The following is a 14,855-nucleotide window of genomic DNA, read 5'->3' as shown; positions in this document are numbered from 1 at the left end:
GTCTCTCTCTGTCTCTCCCTCTCTGTCTCTGTCTCTCTCTCTGTCCTCTCTCTCTCTCTCTCTCTCTCTCTCTCTCTCTCTCTCTCTCTCTCTCTCTCTCTCTCTCTCTCTCTCTCTCTCTCTCTCTCTCTCTCTCTCTCTCTCTCTCTCTCTCTCTCTCTCTCCCTCCCTCCCTCTCTCTCTCTCTCTCTCTCCCTCTCTCTCTCTCTCTCTCTCTCATGCGTCTCCTTCACACATCGCCTCCCACGCTGCTTTCCAAGCATCTAAACAAAGAATAAGCGAATAGACTAGAACGGAGAGCAGATAGCCCACCACAGTTGATAAAAAAAAAACACAGCCGAGACACCTACGTGGTTCTTTTCGATGTTCTGGATGAGAGCCGGGGTCGTCAAACTCTGTGGAGTTATTGCTGTTGGACGGCAGTTGGCTGAGAGAGAGAGAGAGAGAAAGACGGGAGGGAACTAAGGGTCATAATGCTGTTTGTTTCTTCTTCTTTTTTGAAGTTTGCTGGGTGGTGAAATATCGACGCAAGCGAAATTTCTTGCCCTCTGGTTTGTTTTTCATAGAAAAGGCGAAACATTTTTGGATCATAACATCACATCAGATGGACCTCTACTGATATGTGGCGTTGATTAGTTTTGAATAACATGCTGAAACTACGAGAGACAGAGAGAGAGAGGGAGAGACAGAGAGAGAGAGAGAGAGGGAGAGACAGACAAACAGAGAGAGAGACAGAGACAGAGAGAGAGAGAGAGAGGGAGAGACAGAGAGAGAGAGAGGGAGAGACAGACAAACAGAGAGAGAGACAGAGACAGAGAGAGAGAGAGAGAGGGAGAGACAGAGAGAGAGAGAGGGAGAGACAGACAAACAGAGAGAGAGACAGAGACAGAGAGAGAGAGAGAGAGGGAGAGACAGAGAGAGAGAGAGGGAGAGACAGACAAACAGAGAGAGAGACAGAGAGAGACAGAGAGGGAGAGAGAGAGAGACAGAGAGGGAGAGCGAGAGAGACAGAGAGAGAGAGAGAGGGAGAGACAGAGAGAGAGAGAGAGAGAGAGAGAGAGACAGAGAGGGAGAGCGAGAGAGACAGAGAGAGAGAGAGAGGGAGAGACAGAGAGAGAGAGCGAGAGAGACAGAGAGAGAGAGCGAGACAGAGAGGGAGAGAGAGGGAGAGACAGAGAGAGAGAGACAGAGGGCAAGAGGGAGAGAAAAAGAGAGTGAGAGAAAAACAGCAAGTAAGAGAGCGAGAGAAAGAGAGACAAAAAAGAGCAAAAGAGAGCAAGAAAGAGAGCGAGTTCAAGAGAGAAAACCAGAGCGAGAGGGCAAGAGAGAAAAAAGAGAAAAAGAGAGAAAGAGAGAGAAAAAGAGAGCGAGAGAGAGTGAGAGAGAGAGCAAGAGAGAAAGCGTGAGGGAGAGAAAAAGAGCGAGAGAGAAAGAGACACCAAGAGAAAAAGAGAGAGGGACAGAGAGTCAGACACAGAGAGAGAGAGAGAGTGAGAATAAAGGGCTGGAAAAGGGGGAGAGGAGGATCCACTGACCTGAAGTCCTCCATCGAACGCTCACAGTCGAGATCGGGGAAGTGGCTGCGGCGGTGAGCGAAGCGGCATCGCAAAGGAATCAGTCAGTTGAGGAGTCGATTAGTTCATCATGCGAGAGTTGGATCAACGACCCGATCAACAAATCATGCAGAAAGAAATTAGTCGTCAACTCTGAATTAGAAACGAGCTCATCCTTAATCACAAGTTAGTCTGCGTAAAGTTCTGCTCAATCAACCGGTTAGTGACGCGAACCCGGCCCCGGTTCTCCGGCGGCACTGGGCCGCTCTCTTCCGGGCTTACGGATTCAGGCGGCGCCTCGCGGGGGCGTGGGCTAACGGATAAGGTGGAATTACAAAACAGAGGGAACTGACCCGTATGTTATCCCGGCGATGGTGCACTTCTTGAAGTGCATGACATTACAGGTCAGGGTTCCAGTCTTGTCGGAGAAGAGGTACTTCACCTGAGGACGGATTAAGGGGGGGGGGGGGGGAGGAGGAGAGAGCAACACACACCATGGTTAACAGACGAAAGCCAAACGGGCCTCTGAGCAGAATTTTGCAGCAGTTTGGTCTCTTTTTTTTTTTAAATTTTGGCATTTTAACCAAAACAATTAAATCGCCCTGAATTAGCGAACGCAAAAACGCCCGACGTCAATACGAGGACGCCGCGAGCTCTCGGCGACGTAGCCGCCGCCCGTTCTAATTGGCGAGGGGGGGGAAATAAGAGGAGCTCGTTCTTACTTGGCCCAGTTCTTCGTTGAGATTGGACGTCCGGGCCATGGCAGGCGTGTCCGTCTCTGGGTAGTACATCTCCACGTCCTGAAACGAACACCGGCAGAAAGAGGACGCATGTCAGGCTATGTACGCACGTTTCAGCGCAAGAGCCGCGCCCACACACACACACCACACACACACCACACACACACACACACACACCACACACACACACACACACACCACACACACCACACACCACACACACACACACCACACACACACACACACCACACAAAGTCCATACCCAGTTGATGAAGAGCGCCTGTGTGAATTTGACCACCTCTAGAGTGACCAGCAGGCTGATCGGGATCAGGTTATTGTAGAGGATGATGAACGTCAGCAGGTTGTAAGCGAAGTTAGTGGAGATGTCCCCTGTGTACAAACAGACACGCCCAAAAAAAACACCTTCACTGACAGTTGAGTCATGTGACGCCTCATCGACACCGTGGCTCTGGAGACATTCCTGCTGGGACCGCTCCCTTACAGAGCAGGTCCACCTGCAGCTCGAGAGCCCTGAAAGCTGGTTAGGCTGCCATTTTGTTGCTCAGGGACATTTCGGCAAGGTGGGCGCTTGCTGGCAAGGGAATTGAAGCTTGAGGGGGCATCCGGGCAGTATGGCGGTCTATTCTACCAACACGGCGATCGCTGGTTCGAATCCCCGTGTTACCTCCGGCTCGGTCGGGCGTCCCGACAGACACCAGTTGGCCGTGTCGGCGGGTGGGAAGCCGGATGTGGGTGTGTGTCCTGGTCACCGCACTAGCGCCTCCTCTAGTCAGTCGGGGCGCCTGTTTGGAGGGGGGGGGGGACTGAGGGGGAATAGCGTGACCCTCCCACGCGCTACGTCCCCCTGGCGAAACTCCTCACTGTCAGGTGAGAAGAAGCGGCTGGCGACTCCACATGTATGGGAGGAGGCATGTGGTGGTCTGCAGCCCTCCCCGGATCGGCAGAGGGGGGTGGAGCAGCGACTGGGACAGCTTGGGAAATGAGGTAATTGGCCGAGTATAATGGGGGAGAAAAGGGGAAACCCCCCCCCCCCAAAAAAAAGAACTGAAGCTTGGTCCAATAGTGGAGCTGTATTCATTGCTAGGCTAACCTTACGTCCATTTAATGAGACATTTCTATAGGGCCAAGCTAAACACCTGCATGTGTGTGTGTGTGTGTGCGTGTGTGTGTGTGTGTGTGTGTGTGTGCGTGTGTGCGTGTGTGTGTGTGTGTGTGTTCTCACCAGCGCGGGAGAGGTACCAGCAGGCCTCCTCGGTGTGCTGCCTGTTCCAGATGGCAGCGCCCACAGAGCTGATCAGGGCCATGACCAGCAGGATGCAGAACAGGACCAGGATCTGGACGTTGGTCACTCGTTCCACGTTGGAGCGCTTCAGAGGCGCCTTGGTTGAGTTCTGGGAAGGTGGGGAACAAACACACGTGTCATGTCTCTGCTGGAGACTTTTTTTAAAATTTTTTTTTATCCCCAATTGCACCCGGCCAATTACCCCACCCTGCAGGTCCGGGGAGGGCTGCAGACTACCACATGCCTCCTCCCATACATGTGGAGTCGCCAGCCGCTTCTTTTCACCCGACAGTGAGGAGTTTCACCAGGGGGACGTAGCGCGTGGGAGGACCACACTATTCCCCCCAGTCCCCACCCCCCAAACAGGCGCCCCGACCGACCAGAGGAGGCGCTAGTGCAGCGACCAGGACACATACCCACATCCGGCTTCCCACCCGCAGACACGGCCAATTGTAACACGGGGATTCAAACCGCCGATCCCCGTGTTGGTAGGCGACGGGATAGACCGCCATACTACACGGACGCCCCTTGTGAGCCGATTATTGATCTGATCCCTGTTACTCCATCTACCCAGTAAGAGGAAATGGCCGGCAGACATGTTACCACACCTCCCCCAACACCGTCTGTGTCCTGGATCGTCGGCCGGTAAGCTTTTGATTTTTGGAGTTACGGAAAACCTCAAAGTGTTTTTCCAGGTGAATTCCCTCCAGATGTGAGCTAGAGGCGGTGGACCGCGTCCTACAGATGTTTAGCCAATCATCTTCAGTTAACTGCATGCTAGCTTCCTTCCCCATCCTTGCGGAGACCCCTGCCTGTTTGTAAAGCGGAATAAATCATGGAAAACAGTTTTCCGCTCGTATTACCGTTACACCCGTTGATAAATAGCCCTGTCGGGCTCGTTCCCGCCTCCCCGCTGGTTTTATAATGTTTTTTTTTTTATCAAAATAACGTCTCAACTGAAGATACCTTTCTCCAGACCAGGTCTCTGTGAGTCGCTGAGAGGAATCTAATCCAGTACTGGAGGAGATTCTGCAATATGAGGCGATACCCAAATCTGCCCGCTGTCCCGATTCGGCTGGAGTGACATCTGTATCGCACGCCACCCAGCGTAATATTCGTGCATTTCTTTCAAATCTCAGGTCTCTAACAGTTTTCTGTGCCGAATGTTTAGAGGGGCTACAAGCCGGCTAGTCGACTTATCTAAGTATTTTCTTTGGAGCGTTTTGTCCCCCAGTACAGACGGGAGAGGCACACTCATTAGATTTCGTTCCAAGTCCTTCAGCTGGGCTGCTCTGTAATCATCTTCCCGGCAGGGTCAGGCCGCGCCGCCTTCATCTTTAGGCAGCTGTAATGTCTGAAATCTGATCCGCGGCTTCTGTTTTCCCCAAAACAAACGCCGATATCATCCGATTCCCCCTTCATTACATTGCTTGGGAGGCATGTCGACTGGCGGAGCCTGAAAGAGGAACGGCGGTGTATTCTCTCCTGGAGAGTCTGGATGTCAGAGACAGGCGGAGGTTTATTCCTTGGTGGCTCTAGGGTTTGTTCCAGTTAGTGTTGCAGTTTCAAAATGGCAGTATCAGGGGCGTCCGGGTAGCGTGACGGCCTATTCCGTTGTCTACCAACACAGGGGTCGCCGGTTCGAATCCCCGTGTTACCTCCGGCTTGGCCGGGCGTCCCTACAGACACAATTGGCCGTGTCTGCGGGTGGGAAGCCGGATGTGGGTATGTGTCCTGGTCGCTGCACTAGCGCCTCTTCTGGTCAGCCAGGGCGCCTGTTTGCGGGGGAGGGGGAACTGGGGGGGACGTGCTACGTCCCCCTGGCGAAACTCCTCACTGCCAGGTGAAAAGAAGCGGCTGGCGACTCCACATGTATGGGAGGAGGCGTGTGATAGTCTAGTGCCCTCCCCGGATCGGCAGAGGGGATGGAGCGGCGACCGGGACGGCTCGGAAGAGCCAAGTACAACTGGGGATAAAAAAGGGGGGGGGGGTCCCAAAAAAGATTCCCCAGCTCAGGATTAGATTGGACAGTCTTCTTGAGAAGCTGAAATACTCCTGTGAAACTCACAGGGCAGACATCAGTACGTTTGTTACACTCTACTGACGCCCCGGAGAGGAGGCTTGTATATATTTCCACTCGCCGCCCTCCACGGGTGGGACACAGAGCAGGTTGAGCTACAGAACATCACCGGTCCAGGTCCAGGTTTGAGCGTCAAACCTGGACCTTCCAGTTAGGAGAAGACGTCCTTACTCACTTGGACATACGACTGTTTCGGCTCATAATCAAAAGCCCAACGGCTCCAGAAACACGTCCCCTCTTGACGTCCCAAGCCGGCGGGTCGTCGTCGGAGGAACCGCCGATAACTTGGCTCTAACCCAGGGCGACTATCCAAAGTCTTTGGGTTTACCTGCATCAGTTTGGAGTCATGTCCGGTGTAGACGACGATTCCCACAACCCACTGCGTGTTTCGGAGCTGGGCGCCACGTAGCAACACCTGGTCCGGGCCAAGAGGAACCGGACTGAGGACAGAGAGGAGATACATATAAATACAAATATACGGTGCCTGTAATTACCGACATATTGACATGAAAGTGTCCAAGTGTCTCTTTCTGGTGATCATTGTCAAAAAAGCCCAATTGACCTTTCGCAAAGTACCGCCCCAGAGCGGTGCTGGTCCAATCCTCCCTTAGCAACGGTCCGTCAAGCTTTCAAACACGCAACAAAATGCTGAAGCGGTGGGCCTATGGGATCTGCAGATCAGATACTAGATATGTGAAAAGTTCGGAGGGGGTGTCATTCTCTTTCCCTTCCCGAAACCCAGAACGCAAGAAGCGCAATGTGGGCAATAGATTTGGCAGTATAGCAGAACCCCATGGCCAGCTGAATCCATCCAAAACCAACAAAAATACCCGTCTGCTCCGAGCTAAGCTAGCTACTAGCTGTTATGGATAGCTAATACAGCTAACGTATTATTACTGTTACTTTTACCCACACAATGCGCCGATTTCTTCCTTCGTGTTTTGGTGTTTTCCGGCTACTTCCTGGATAGTTCTGAAATGCTTGACGGGCATAGCAACAGTAACTAAGGGGAGGGCGGGACTTTGCGAAAGGTCAATTAAATCCACTGTGATTCAACGCTGTAAAACAACAAATCATAAAAGCCTCCGAGCGGGTGAATATTTTTTATAAGTACTGTATATATAAACACATCCCCACTGATTTACATATCACTCACACACACACACACACACACACTAGGATTGGGTAACTATTTCTCATGTTTTATCTCTTATTAGATCATTTAGATATTCTATTTAATTGAGGCATTTTATTTTTGGCTTGCCATTCAAGAAATGTCCATTTTACGACTGTTGTTAAGCAATAAATCTGAGTGATAATTCATTAGGCTGCACAGCAGATTGACCCAGGGCTTAATGGTGAATGAGAGTGTGTGTGTGTGTGTGTGTGTGTGTGTGTGTGTGTGTGTGTGTGTGTGTGTGTGTGTGTGTGTGTGTGTGTGTGTGTGTGTGTGATTGTGGTGGGAGGGGGAGTTTACTTCTGGTTTTCCAGTCGCAGCGTGCCAGTAAAATCATAGAGGTGTCTGTTGGGACCTTCACACTCCAGACGACCAGACAGAGCCATCAGCTCTTCGAGGGACTGGAGACCTGCTGTAAGGGGGAGACCCTGGGACACAGCACGGACATGGGACACAGACACACACGGCTTCATTCACAGTACACACTGTGGAGAATATAAGCAGCTATGGGTATTCAACTACAAACTCCATGGTCGTTTACTTGCACCCTACCTGTCTGATCTTCAGGTTGGTCTCCCCATCCAGATTGGAGGTCTCGGTGTAACACATGGCCTGGGGTTCACTGTGGAGAAGCGACGGCAATCACATTAACTCACTGCTGAAAACACTACTAGTTACAGTACTGTGAGTCAGAAATGATAAAACACATTAAATTAACAGTAAACCCAAATGTATAATCACAACTGAACTATAAAATCTCCAGATCAGATCAACAGGGCTCAGGGATAGTAAACATACAACACACCACAATCCATTGCTCTGCAAGACAGACACTTCCATGCATTAATGCACATACTTGCACAGAAACCCCCCCCAAAAAACTCACACATGCATGTCCATACATAAGCGCACACACACACATACATAAACACACGCATGCATGCACACACACACACACACACACACACACACTAGGCTGACCTGGAGGACACTATGACCATGTCAGCTGGAAGGTGCTGGCCATTGGTCACCTTCACTATGTCTCCTACTGCCACCTTACGGCCAGGATGCAGCATTGCAACAGTATAAGACAGAGGGGAGAAAGATGAGCAGGAGGGAAACCAGGGTTGTTAAAAAGAGGAGTGGGGGCAGAGGGGGTCAAGGGTAACAGACAGAGATAGGGAGAGAACAAAGAGGGTTAATTAGCAACGAGTAGGGTGATAGAGAGAGAGAGAAAGTGACAGTGAGCGGCACATGGAATTGTTGAGACTGGTAATTAGTCTGCACCAGGCAGACTGGCATTAGAAACAAATGAGAGAGAGAGGAGAGGGAGAGAGAGAGAGAGAGAGAGAGATAGAGAGAGAGAAACAGGGATGATGGCGGCGATGATAGGGTTACCTGTTTCCAGATGACAGTCTGCCAGGCTCCATTCCGCAGCACTGAGAGACAAGGACAACACAGCCATCAGCCAGCCTATAGAGCAGCTCTCATACAGTATTCATAGTGACTAAACTATGGCCTATGGATGCAGCATTCACCCAGTGCTGAGTGACAAACAACAGCCACTCACTCATCCATGAAAGGCAGACAAAACCCACACGAGCAGACACAGGGCCACCCGTGGAAAAACACACGTACTTGGCACACACGAACACACAAACGCACACACACTCTCACAGGTGCACACGCACAACCTATACCTGTTGTCTTCTTCTTATTAACCGTGTTGTCCGCCTTGTGTCTTTTCTGCAAAGACAGAGACGAAGGTGATAACAAGCTCGTCTAGTGTCTCCTTCCATTCCACACCACCCTAATAAAAATCCCACACGAGCGCCCACCATGACGGTCCTCTGCCCTCCGGACAGCAGGAGGCGCCGGGATACTCACATAGTCCTCTATGATCTCTTTGATCCCGGCCACGGTGAGGATGAAGATGAGCGGTACCAGGGTGGTGTAGCGGCCCGTCGGCGAGACGTCGGGGATTTGCTGTGAACGATGAACGAAGAAGAGCGCTCAGGCAACCCACGTTTACGACCTGGCTGATAATAAGTATGAAGTGGCTTCGCTGGAATGGGTCAGGCGTCGTTAAGTCCCGGCCTCAAATTAGATCCTCCGTCCTTGGACGAGCATATAATTTGGGCTCGGCTTTACTCTGCACAGACCACATATCATTAGGACATTTCCCGAGCAGGGCTGGGGAATATTTCAGTATTAGTGTCTGTAGTATGTCACTGGTAATCACATCAGGAGGAAATTTCATTTTTTTTCCGTAATACACACGACGTCAGATTAGATTAGATTGTTTTATTAGCCACATGACCGAGGCCGGTGGAATGTGTTTTCGGTACACGTTCAGTGCGACTTCTGCAGAATGTGTACTGAAAACAAATAAAAGTTGAACAGGAAATGTAGATATTGTCATATGCAAAGGAGAGCGCGGTGGCCTGCAAGCGGTGCAAAAAGCTCAACTTTGCTTTCTTGCAACAGCACAACGTCCACGTGTTGCAGCACCTCATGCATACATTATTTTGTCATCTAAATTAACGATAACACGAATGAATCAACTAAAAATGTCTTGCATATTGAGGTCTGAATTATTTGACGCAGTATTATTTGAATAGTAGTTTTGGCTGGATATTACGCTTTACAGCGCCAAATATGATGTATCTCAGTTGGATTCTGAAACATGCAAGTGGGATTTTATATAAATATATACGTATATATATATATATATAGTGTTTTTTTTTTGTTGAACACTTTTATCAACACCGCTGAGAGTTTCTGAAAAAAAAAATATATAGGATTATCATGATAATATTAAATGCTATCGTCTAGCACTATTTCCAAGCCCCACTAACATCTAAAAGCCTGCACAGGACACGAATTCAGACCAAACCAAACAAACATGAATTACATCCAGGTAACAGGGGCAGATGGCTGTTGCTGGGGCATAGGGGAGTAGGGGGGGTGGGGGGGTACCTGCATGAGAGCGATGAACAGGAAGAAAGCGTTGGCGGCCCGTCTGATCTGCTCGTACAGGAACCGAGGAAGAAAAGTGAGCACCCCATACTTGGTGGTACTGAGGAAGGAGAGCAGACAAGACAAACCTGTTTACATTCAGACGGAGGCAAAACCAAGCATGTGCACACACACGTGGTGCGGACGACTGGCCCGGCCAAGACGTGCAGCACCCGAGTTGGCTCTAAGTAGAGGACCAGATACTCTATCTGGTTTCCATTGATGCTTCACTTCAACTGCAAGTAGACACTCAGGTGTGCCCCGGGGAGGACAAACAGATCCATTAATGGGCATAGGGACAGTCACCCCCCTATAAATAGCCCGGGTCTGACAGAACAATATTCTAAATTTAGACCCCCCGAATCCCCCAAAAAAAAAGACGTGTGAGGGGCCTTGGCAGCTTCAGCTTGTCAGTCAATCACCGGTATTGATAAGCCTTGATATAGCCAGGAGCTACCGTAAGGGCTTTTAGAGACGCCAAAAATAAAATTCAGCCTTAGTGCCGGCCTTAGCTTTTCCCTTAGAGTCAAAAACGAAATGTAAGGGTTTTGCAGGATGGCGTCTGTTGCTTTAGTCTGTAGTGTGTGTGTAATGTCGAGTAGCAAGCTACCTCCCTTCAGCACGTCTCCTTGGAGACGAACCTCCACTTCCCCTGCAATCACATATCCACGTTTGTGTGCACACGCACACATATACAAATTGCCAGAAAAACAGAGACTTACACAAACAACCCAAGGAAAAAGACACATACCCAACAGAGCTGGAACAGCTGCTTGCCTGACACTCATGCATGCCCGCATGTGTACACACACACACACACACACACACACACACACAAACACATGCACAACAGTTGTGTCCCTGTTGCTCTGGATGACCTGGAGTGGCTGAAACCACATACATGATCCAGCAGATAAAGCTGCTTTAATCTAATCACAGTCCAATGATACCGGACTCTACACTCTTTCTAACACACACACACACACACACACACACACACACACACACACACACACGGCCGGTTGTGTTAACAGCTGTGAGCTGCAGGGGTGATGTTCCCCTCATGTTTCGGGACCGAGCATAGTCCTTATAGGACAATAGCATGTGCTTAGGTGAAAGGCTTCGAGTAACCCCGGCCTTACGTGAGAGGAGAGGGGGAGGGGTTTTCCCTGCGTGGTGAAGGCAGATAACCATCATTCAGGCAGGTTTAATGGTGTTGGCAAAATATATCTTCTCATTATTTCTCTATGCCCAAGAATGTTGTTTTTCCCCGCGCTTGTGTATATATGATGAGGATGGGAAGGGAGAGCGGCACTTGGACCTCGGTATGAAAACCGCCGTGGACTATAGGATATGACGGTGGAAGAGGAGGGCGACGGAGAGCAGCGGGAGGGCTGAAACGGGCGAGCCTTTAATCTCAGCAAAATCAATACGGGGGGGGGGGCTGAACCTTTCAGACACCAACCGAAGACACGCAGCAACACCGGGGGCGTCCCACAGGGCCTGTGTCCGGAGGTAGACTCCTGCGGTCCACCCAATCATCGCCCCGGGGGGAGGGGGGAACCCGACACGCGGTCCAATCGGATGAGCCGGGGGGGGGGGGGGGCTCGCCTTAATCTCATCAGCGGCTCTGAAATAGGTTCCTTTTAAAGTAAAATCTAATTTCCTGACAGTAATGACAGATCAATGGACGCCCCGCTGGCTAGAGGCCTTCGCCCGCACACAACGCGGGGCCCGCTGTCCCCTATGGCGCCGGACACGGTCTGTACACGCCGATGCAAATACAGCGATGAAAGCAGCAAGACAAAGAGACGTACTGTAAAGTCTGTCGGCTCGACTCGAACGCAGCTACTTAGCGCTCCTAGCCACGGCCGGGGCCCATGAAACATGCAGACGACAGCTGCTAGGATGTTGATAAAAGAGATTGCCCGCCGATGCAGATTCTGTTAGGACCTGCCCGGGGGAGATAACCGCACAACCCCAGAACGTTCACCCACGTGTTAGCCGCGGCGGCTCAAGGCTATCGCCGAGCCTCCCTCGAACCCGACTCGGGGAGATGGAGTCAGAAACTGCTCAATTAACCAGGTAAATGTGCAAACGTGAGGAGGAATTCGACCCGAGGGGACGATTAAATGCAACACACCCAGGGAAAGTGCATAACATAGGATGGAGGTGTAATATCCGAGAATGCGTGAGGAAGTAATGAGATTTGGATAATCAAAAGCTAAAAAACCTCTGTTGGGATGAACATACAGGGGGGGGGGTGGTCTCTGTACTGTGCAGAGGGGGGGATAGAGAAAGTGTTCTGGCACTAAACACTCCAGTGACCCCTACACGGGTGTAGATTGGACTACGCTCCACTGATCAGCACAGAGCGGCGTGAGTTAGAGACCGGTTCTTATTACCTTTGACCCAGGGTAAGGCCATCGTACATTATTCGGTCACCGGAGACGAACGAACCCACGGATCTATTCCGAAGACCCCGGATTTAGATCCCAATCAGAATCTGCTCAAGGTGCCAGATCGGCGAAGGTGGGGGGGAACCACCCTACCTTTTCGAATCCGGACCTGTTGATCCGATCAAAAAAAGAACCCCCCCCCCCACACGTTTTTAAACGGCGAACACACTTGGGAGCAAGTTAAAGCCGCCTGGTACGCCGCCTGTAATGCACGCTCCTACATTGTGTTTACTTGACTTGCGTTGACAGCTTGGAATATTCATAGGGCCTTATTGATGACGTCAGGCGGCAGTGTAAGGGTGCTTAACAAAGCATCTTTTCCGGCTTGGGCTCGAGCAAAGACAGGCGCTTTGGCGCTGAACCTTTGGGACGAGGAGCTCCAAACGGCCTCTTAATGAGTGAATGATTAAACAGCCCTTATCAGTGGACCTTAAGTTTCAACTTTGTAGCGATTGTGAAACTAAAAAAAAAAACAAAAAAAAAAAAAACATCCCCCTCAACAGATTTTCCATTACCCTGTGACGGGGGGGGGGGGGAGCAGCAACACAATATCCTTGAACAGTAAAATCTGGAAAGTGTCAAATCAGTCGGACCCGGTCCCATTCTGGACCCGCACGGCTACGGGTACGGTGGCGGGACAGAATAGCTCTACCGTGCCAACATTTTCACATCAGAACCAAAAGAGAAGCAGGGAAATCCCCCACCTACCTGACGTGGTTGTCACAGAACTTGGTGCTCTGGGGCCGGTTGAGCAGAACCGTCCGCGCCGTGGCATCTACCGGATCCGCCTGCGAAGTGGTCCCGGACATCTCATCGTCTGCCTTGCGGTAACCGGCGGACGAGCAAGCAGGTCCTGCAAACCCGTTCAGTTGATGGGAGAGAGGCGAGGCTGGGTTAAGTGTGAGCGTGCGTGCGAGCGAGCGCGAGCGCGAGCGCGTGCGTGCGTGCGTGCGAGCGGGGAGGCAGAGAGAAATCGTGCGACAAGAGACGCCGTTTTACGGTTCGGTGGTGGTGGTGGTGGAGGGGGAAGGAGGAGGGGAGAGGAGGGGAGGGGAGGGGAGAGAGAAAGAAAAGTGTGCGGGCTCCGATTACCAGAGACTACCGTGTGCTGATGTAAGCCGGCGGTCGATTGTAGTGACGTTTCCCCACTCTGCCCCCCCTCGTCTGTCAGTATTAATGCATGTACCGTCAATGCACACACACACACACACACACACACACACACGCCGCGCGACGCCCACCGGGACCCCCTGTATAGAATGAATGTGCTGAGGGGTGCACAATGGCGAACAAACACCCGGTGCGTTGGTCTATTTGATCCGCGCCGTCAACTTGTCCCGTAGAACAAAGTAGGAGCGCGACGCGGCCGCCGCCGCCGCCGCCGCCGCCGCAGTGCGCTCGCACCTGCGCGCGAAATTACTCCAAAAAAAAAAAAAAAAGGGGGGGGGGAGCAGAAAAGTAAGAAGAGCCGAGAGAAACGACGGGACCCCCGGCCGGACCCCCCCCCCCCCGACAAGACCGCCCTTTTGTCATTTCTCCGCTTTCTCCCAGAAACCGAAACCCGGGCGGAAGCGTCGTGATCGGCGGCGGTTTCAGCGCGACCGTTTCCCGTCACAGGGGGGCCAGAAACGCAAACAGGTCCGGGGGGACCGCCGGCACCGCGGCGGGCAGCTTAGTTTACCCAGCTGCCCACACAGGCGAGCGCGGGCGAGGACAGATGTGAGCCACGCTCCTCTCGCTCGCTCCCGCTCCCGCTCCTCCGGCTTCGGGGGCGGGGGTTGCGGGGGGGGGGTGCGGAGACTAACCTTTGTGCAAGATAGTGGCCCGCAGATCTCCTGCGCCGCCGAGTCATCTGTCCCGTCTGCCGGGTTAGGTAGGGAAGGAGGAAGGAGGGGGGGGGGGAGGGAGAGGAAAGCGAGACCCTTTTCAGCCTCCCGATCCGACGCGAGCCATGTGAGCAACGGCGGCGAGCTGTTCACAGAGAAACCCCGCGGAGCTCCTTCTCTGCTGCAGAGGGACAAGCAGGCGCTCGGGATTTAAAGGGCCAGAAACCTAATATTGCCTCTAGCGTCCGGCCATCATCTATGCTTAGTCTCATCTATGGCTGCCGGTTAACCGAGTTACTTAGAAAAGAGAGAAAAGCAGTTTTTATTTAAGAGCTGCATTAAGAGCAACAGAGTTAGCGACGTGGGGTTCACTCTGGTGTACAATTTACACCCCCCCCCCTTGCTTCTTGGGTTGCCCCCCTGTTTTCTTCTGCCTTGTGAGCCTACAGAAAGGGTGCCAGTCAAGTGAGATTATAAATTTGGGGGGCATGAGGTGCTGCAACACGTGGACGTTGTGCTGTTGCAAGTAAGCAAAGTTGAGCTTTTTGCACCGCTTGCAGGCCACCGCGCTCTCCTTTGCATCGGAGCTAAAAATTGTCCCAAACTTGAGATACTTGTTGGCTCCCGCCTCCTTCTTGTGCATCTTTGCTTTCATCCATTCGCTCAACTCAGATAACCAGTCGCCGCAACAGTCGTCTA

General features: G+C 51.8%; 1 protein-coding gene across 1 annotated transcript in view; it reads right to left on the bottom strand.

Annotated features, from left to right (window-relative positions):
- Positions 1 to 14,248, bottom strand: part of atp8a2 (ATPase phospholipid transporting 8A2) — a 26,830-nt gene extending 12,582 nt beyond the window's left edge. The window contains 16 exon segments of the mRNA XM_056299860.1: positions 351 to 427; positions 1,536 to 1,580; positions 1,907 to 1,995; positions 2,276 to 2,353; positions 2,556 to 2,683; positions 3,537 to 3,705; positions 6,005 to 6,116; positions 7,154 to 7,281; positions 7,406 to 7,475; positions 7,835 to 7,908; positions 8,252 to 8,292; positions 8,554 to 8,599; positions 8,741 to 8,839; positions 9,833 to 9,932; positions 13,039 to 13,183; positions 14,136 to 14,248. Coding sequence (XP_056155835.1) covers positions 351 to 427; positions 1,536 to 1,580; positions 1,907 to 1,995; positions 2,276 to 2,353; positions 2,556 to 2,683; positions 3,537 to 3,705; positions 6,005 to 6,116; positions 7,154 to 7,281; positions 7,406 to 7,475; positions 7,835 to 7,908; positions 8,252 to 8,292; positions 8,554 to 8,599; positions 8,741 to 8,839; positions 9,833 to 9,932; positions 13,039 to 13,139 — 1,357 coding nt within the window. The 5' untranslated portion in view covers positions 13,140 to 13,183; positions 14,136 to 14,248.
- Between the last annotated feature and the right edge of the window lie 607 nt (positions 14,249 to 14,855).

The sequence above is a fragment of the Lampris incognitus genome, chromosome 19 (assembly GCF_029633865.1).
Source record: "Lampris incognitus isolate fLamInc1 chromosome 19, fLamInc1.hap2, whole genome shotgun sequence".
Classification (NCBI taxonomy): domain Eukaryota; kingdom Metazoa; phylum Chordata; class Actinopteri; order Lampriformes; family Lampridae; genus Lampris; species Lampris incognitus.
This window is presented reverse-complemented; position numbering and strand designations above follow the sequence as displayed.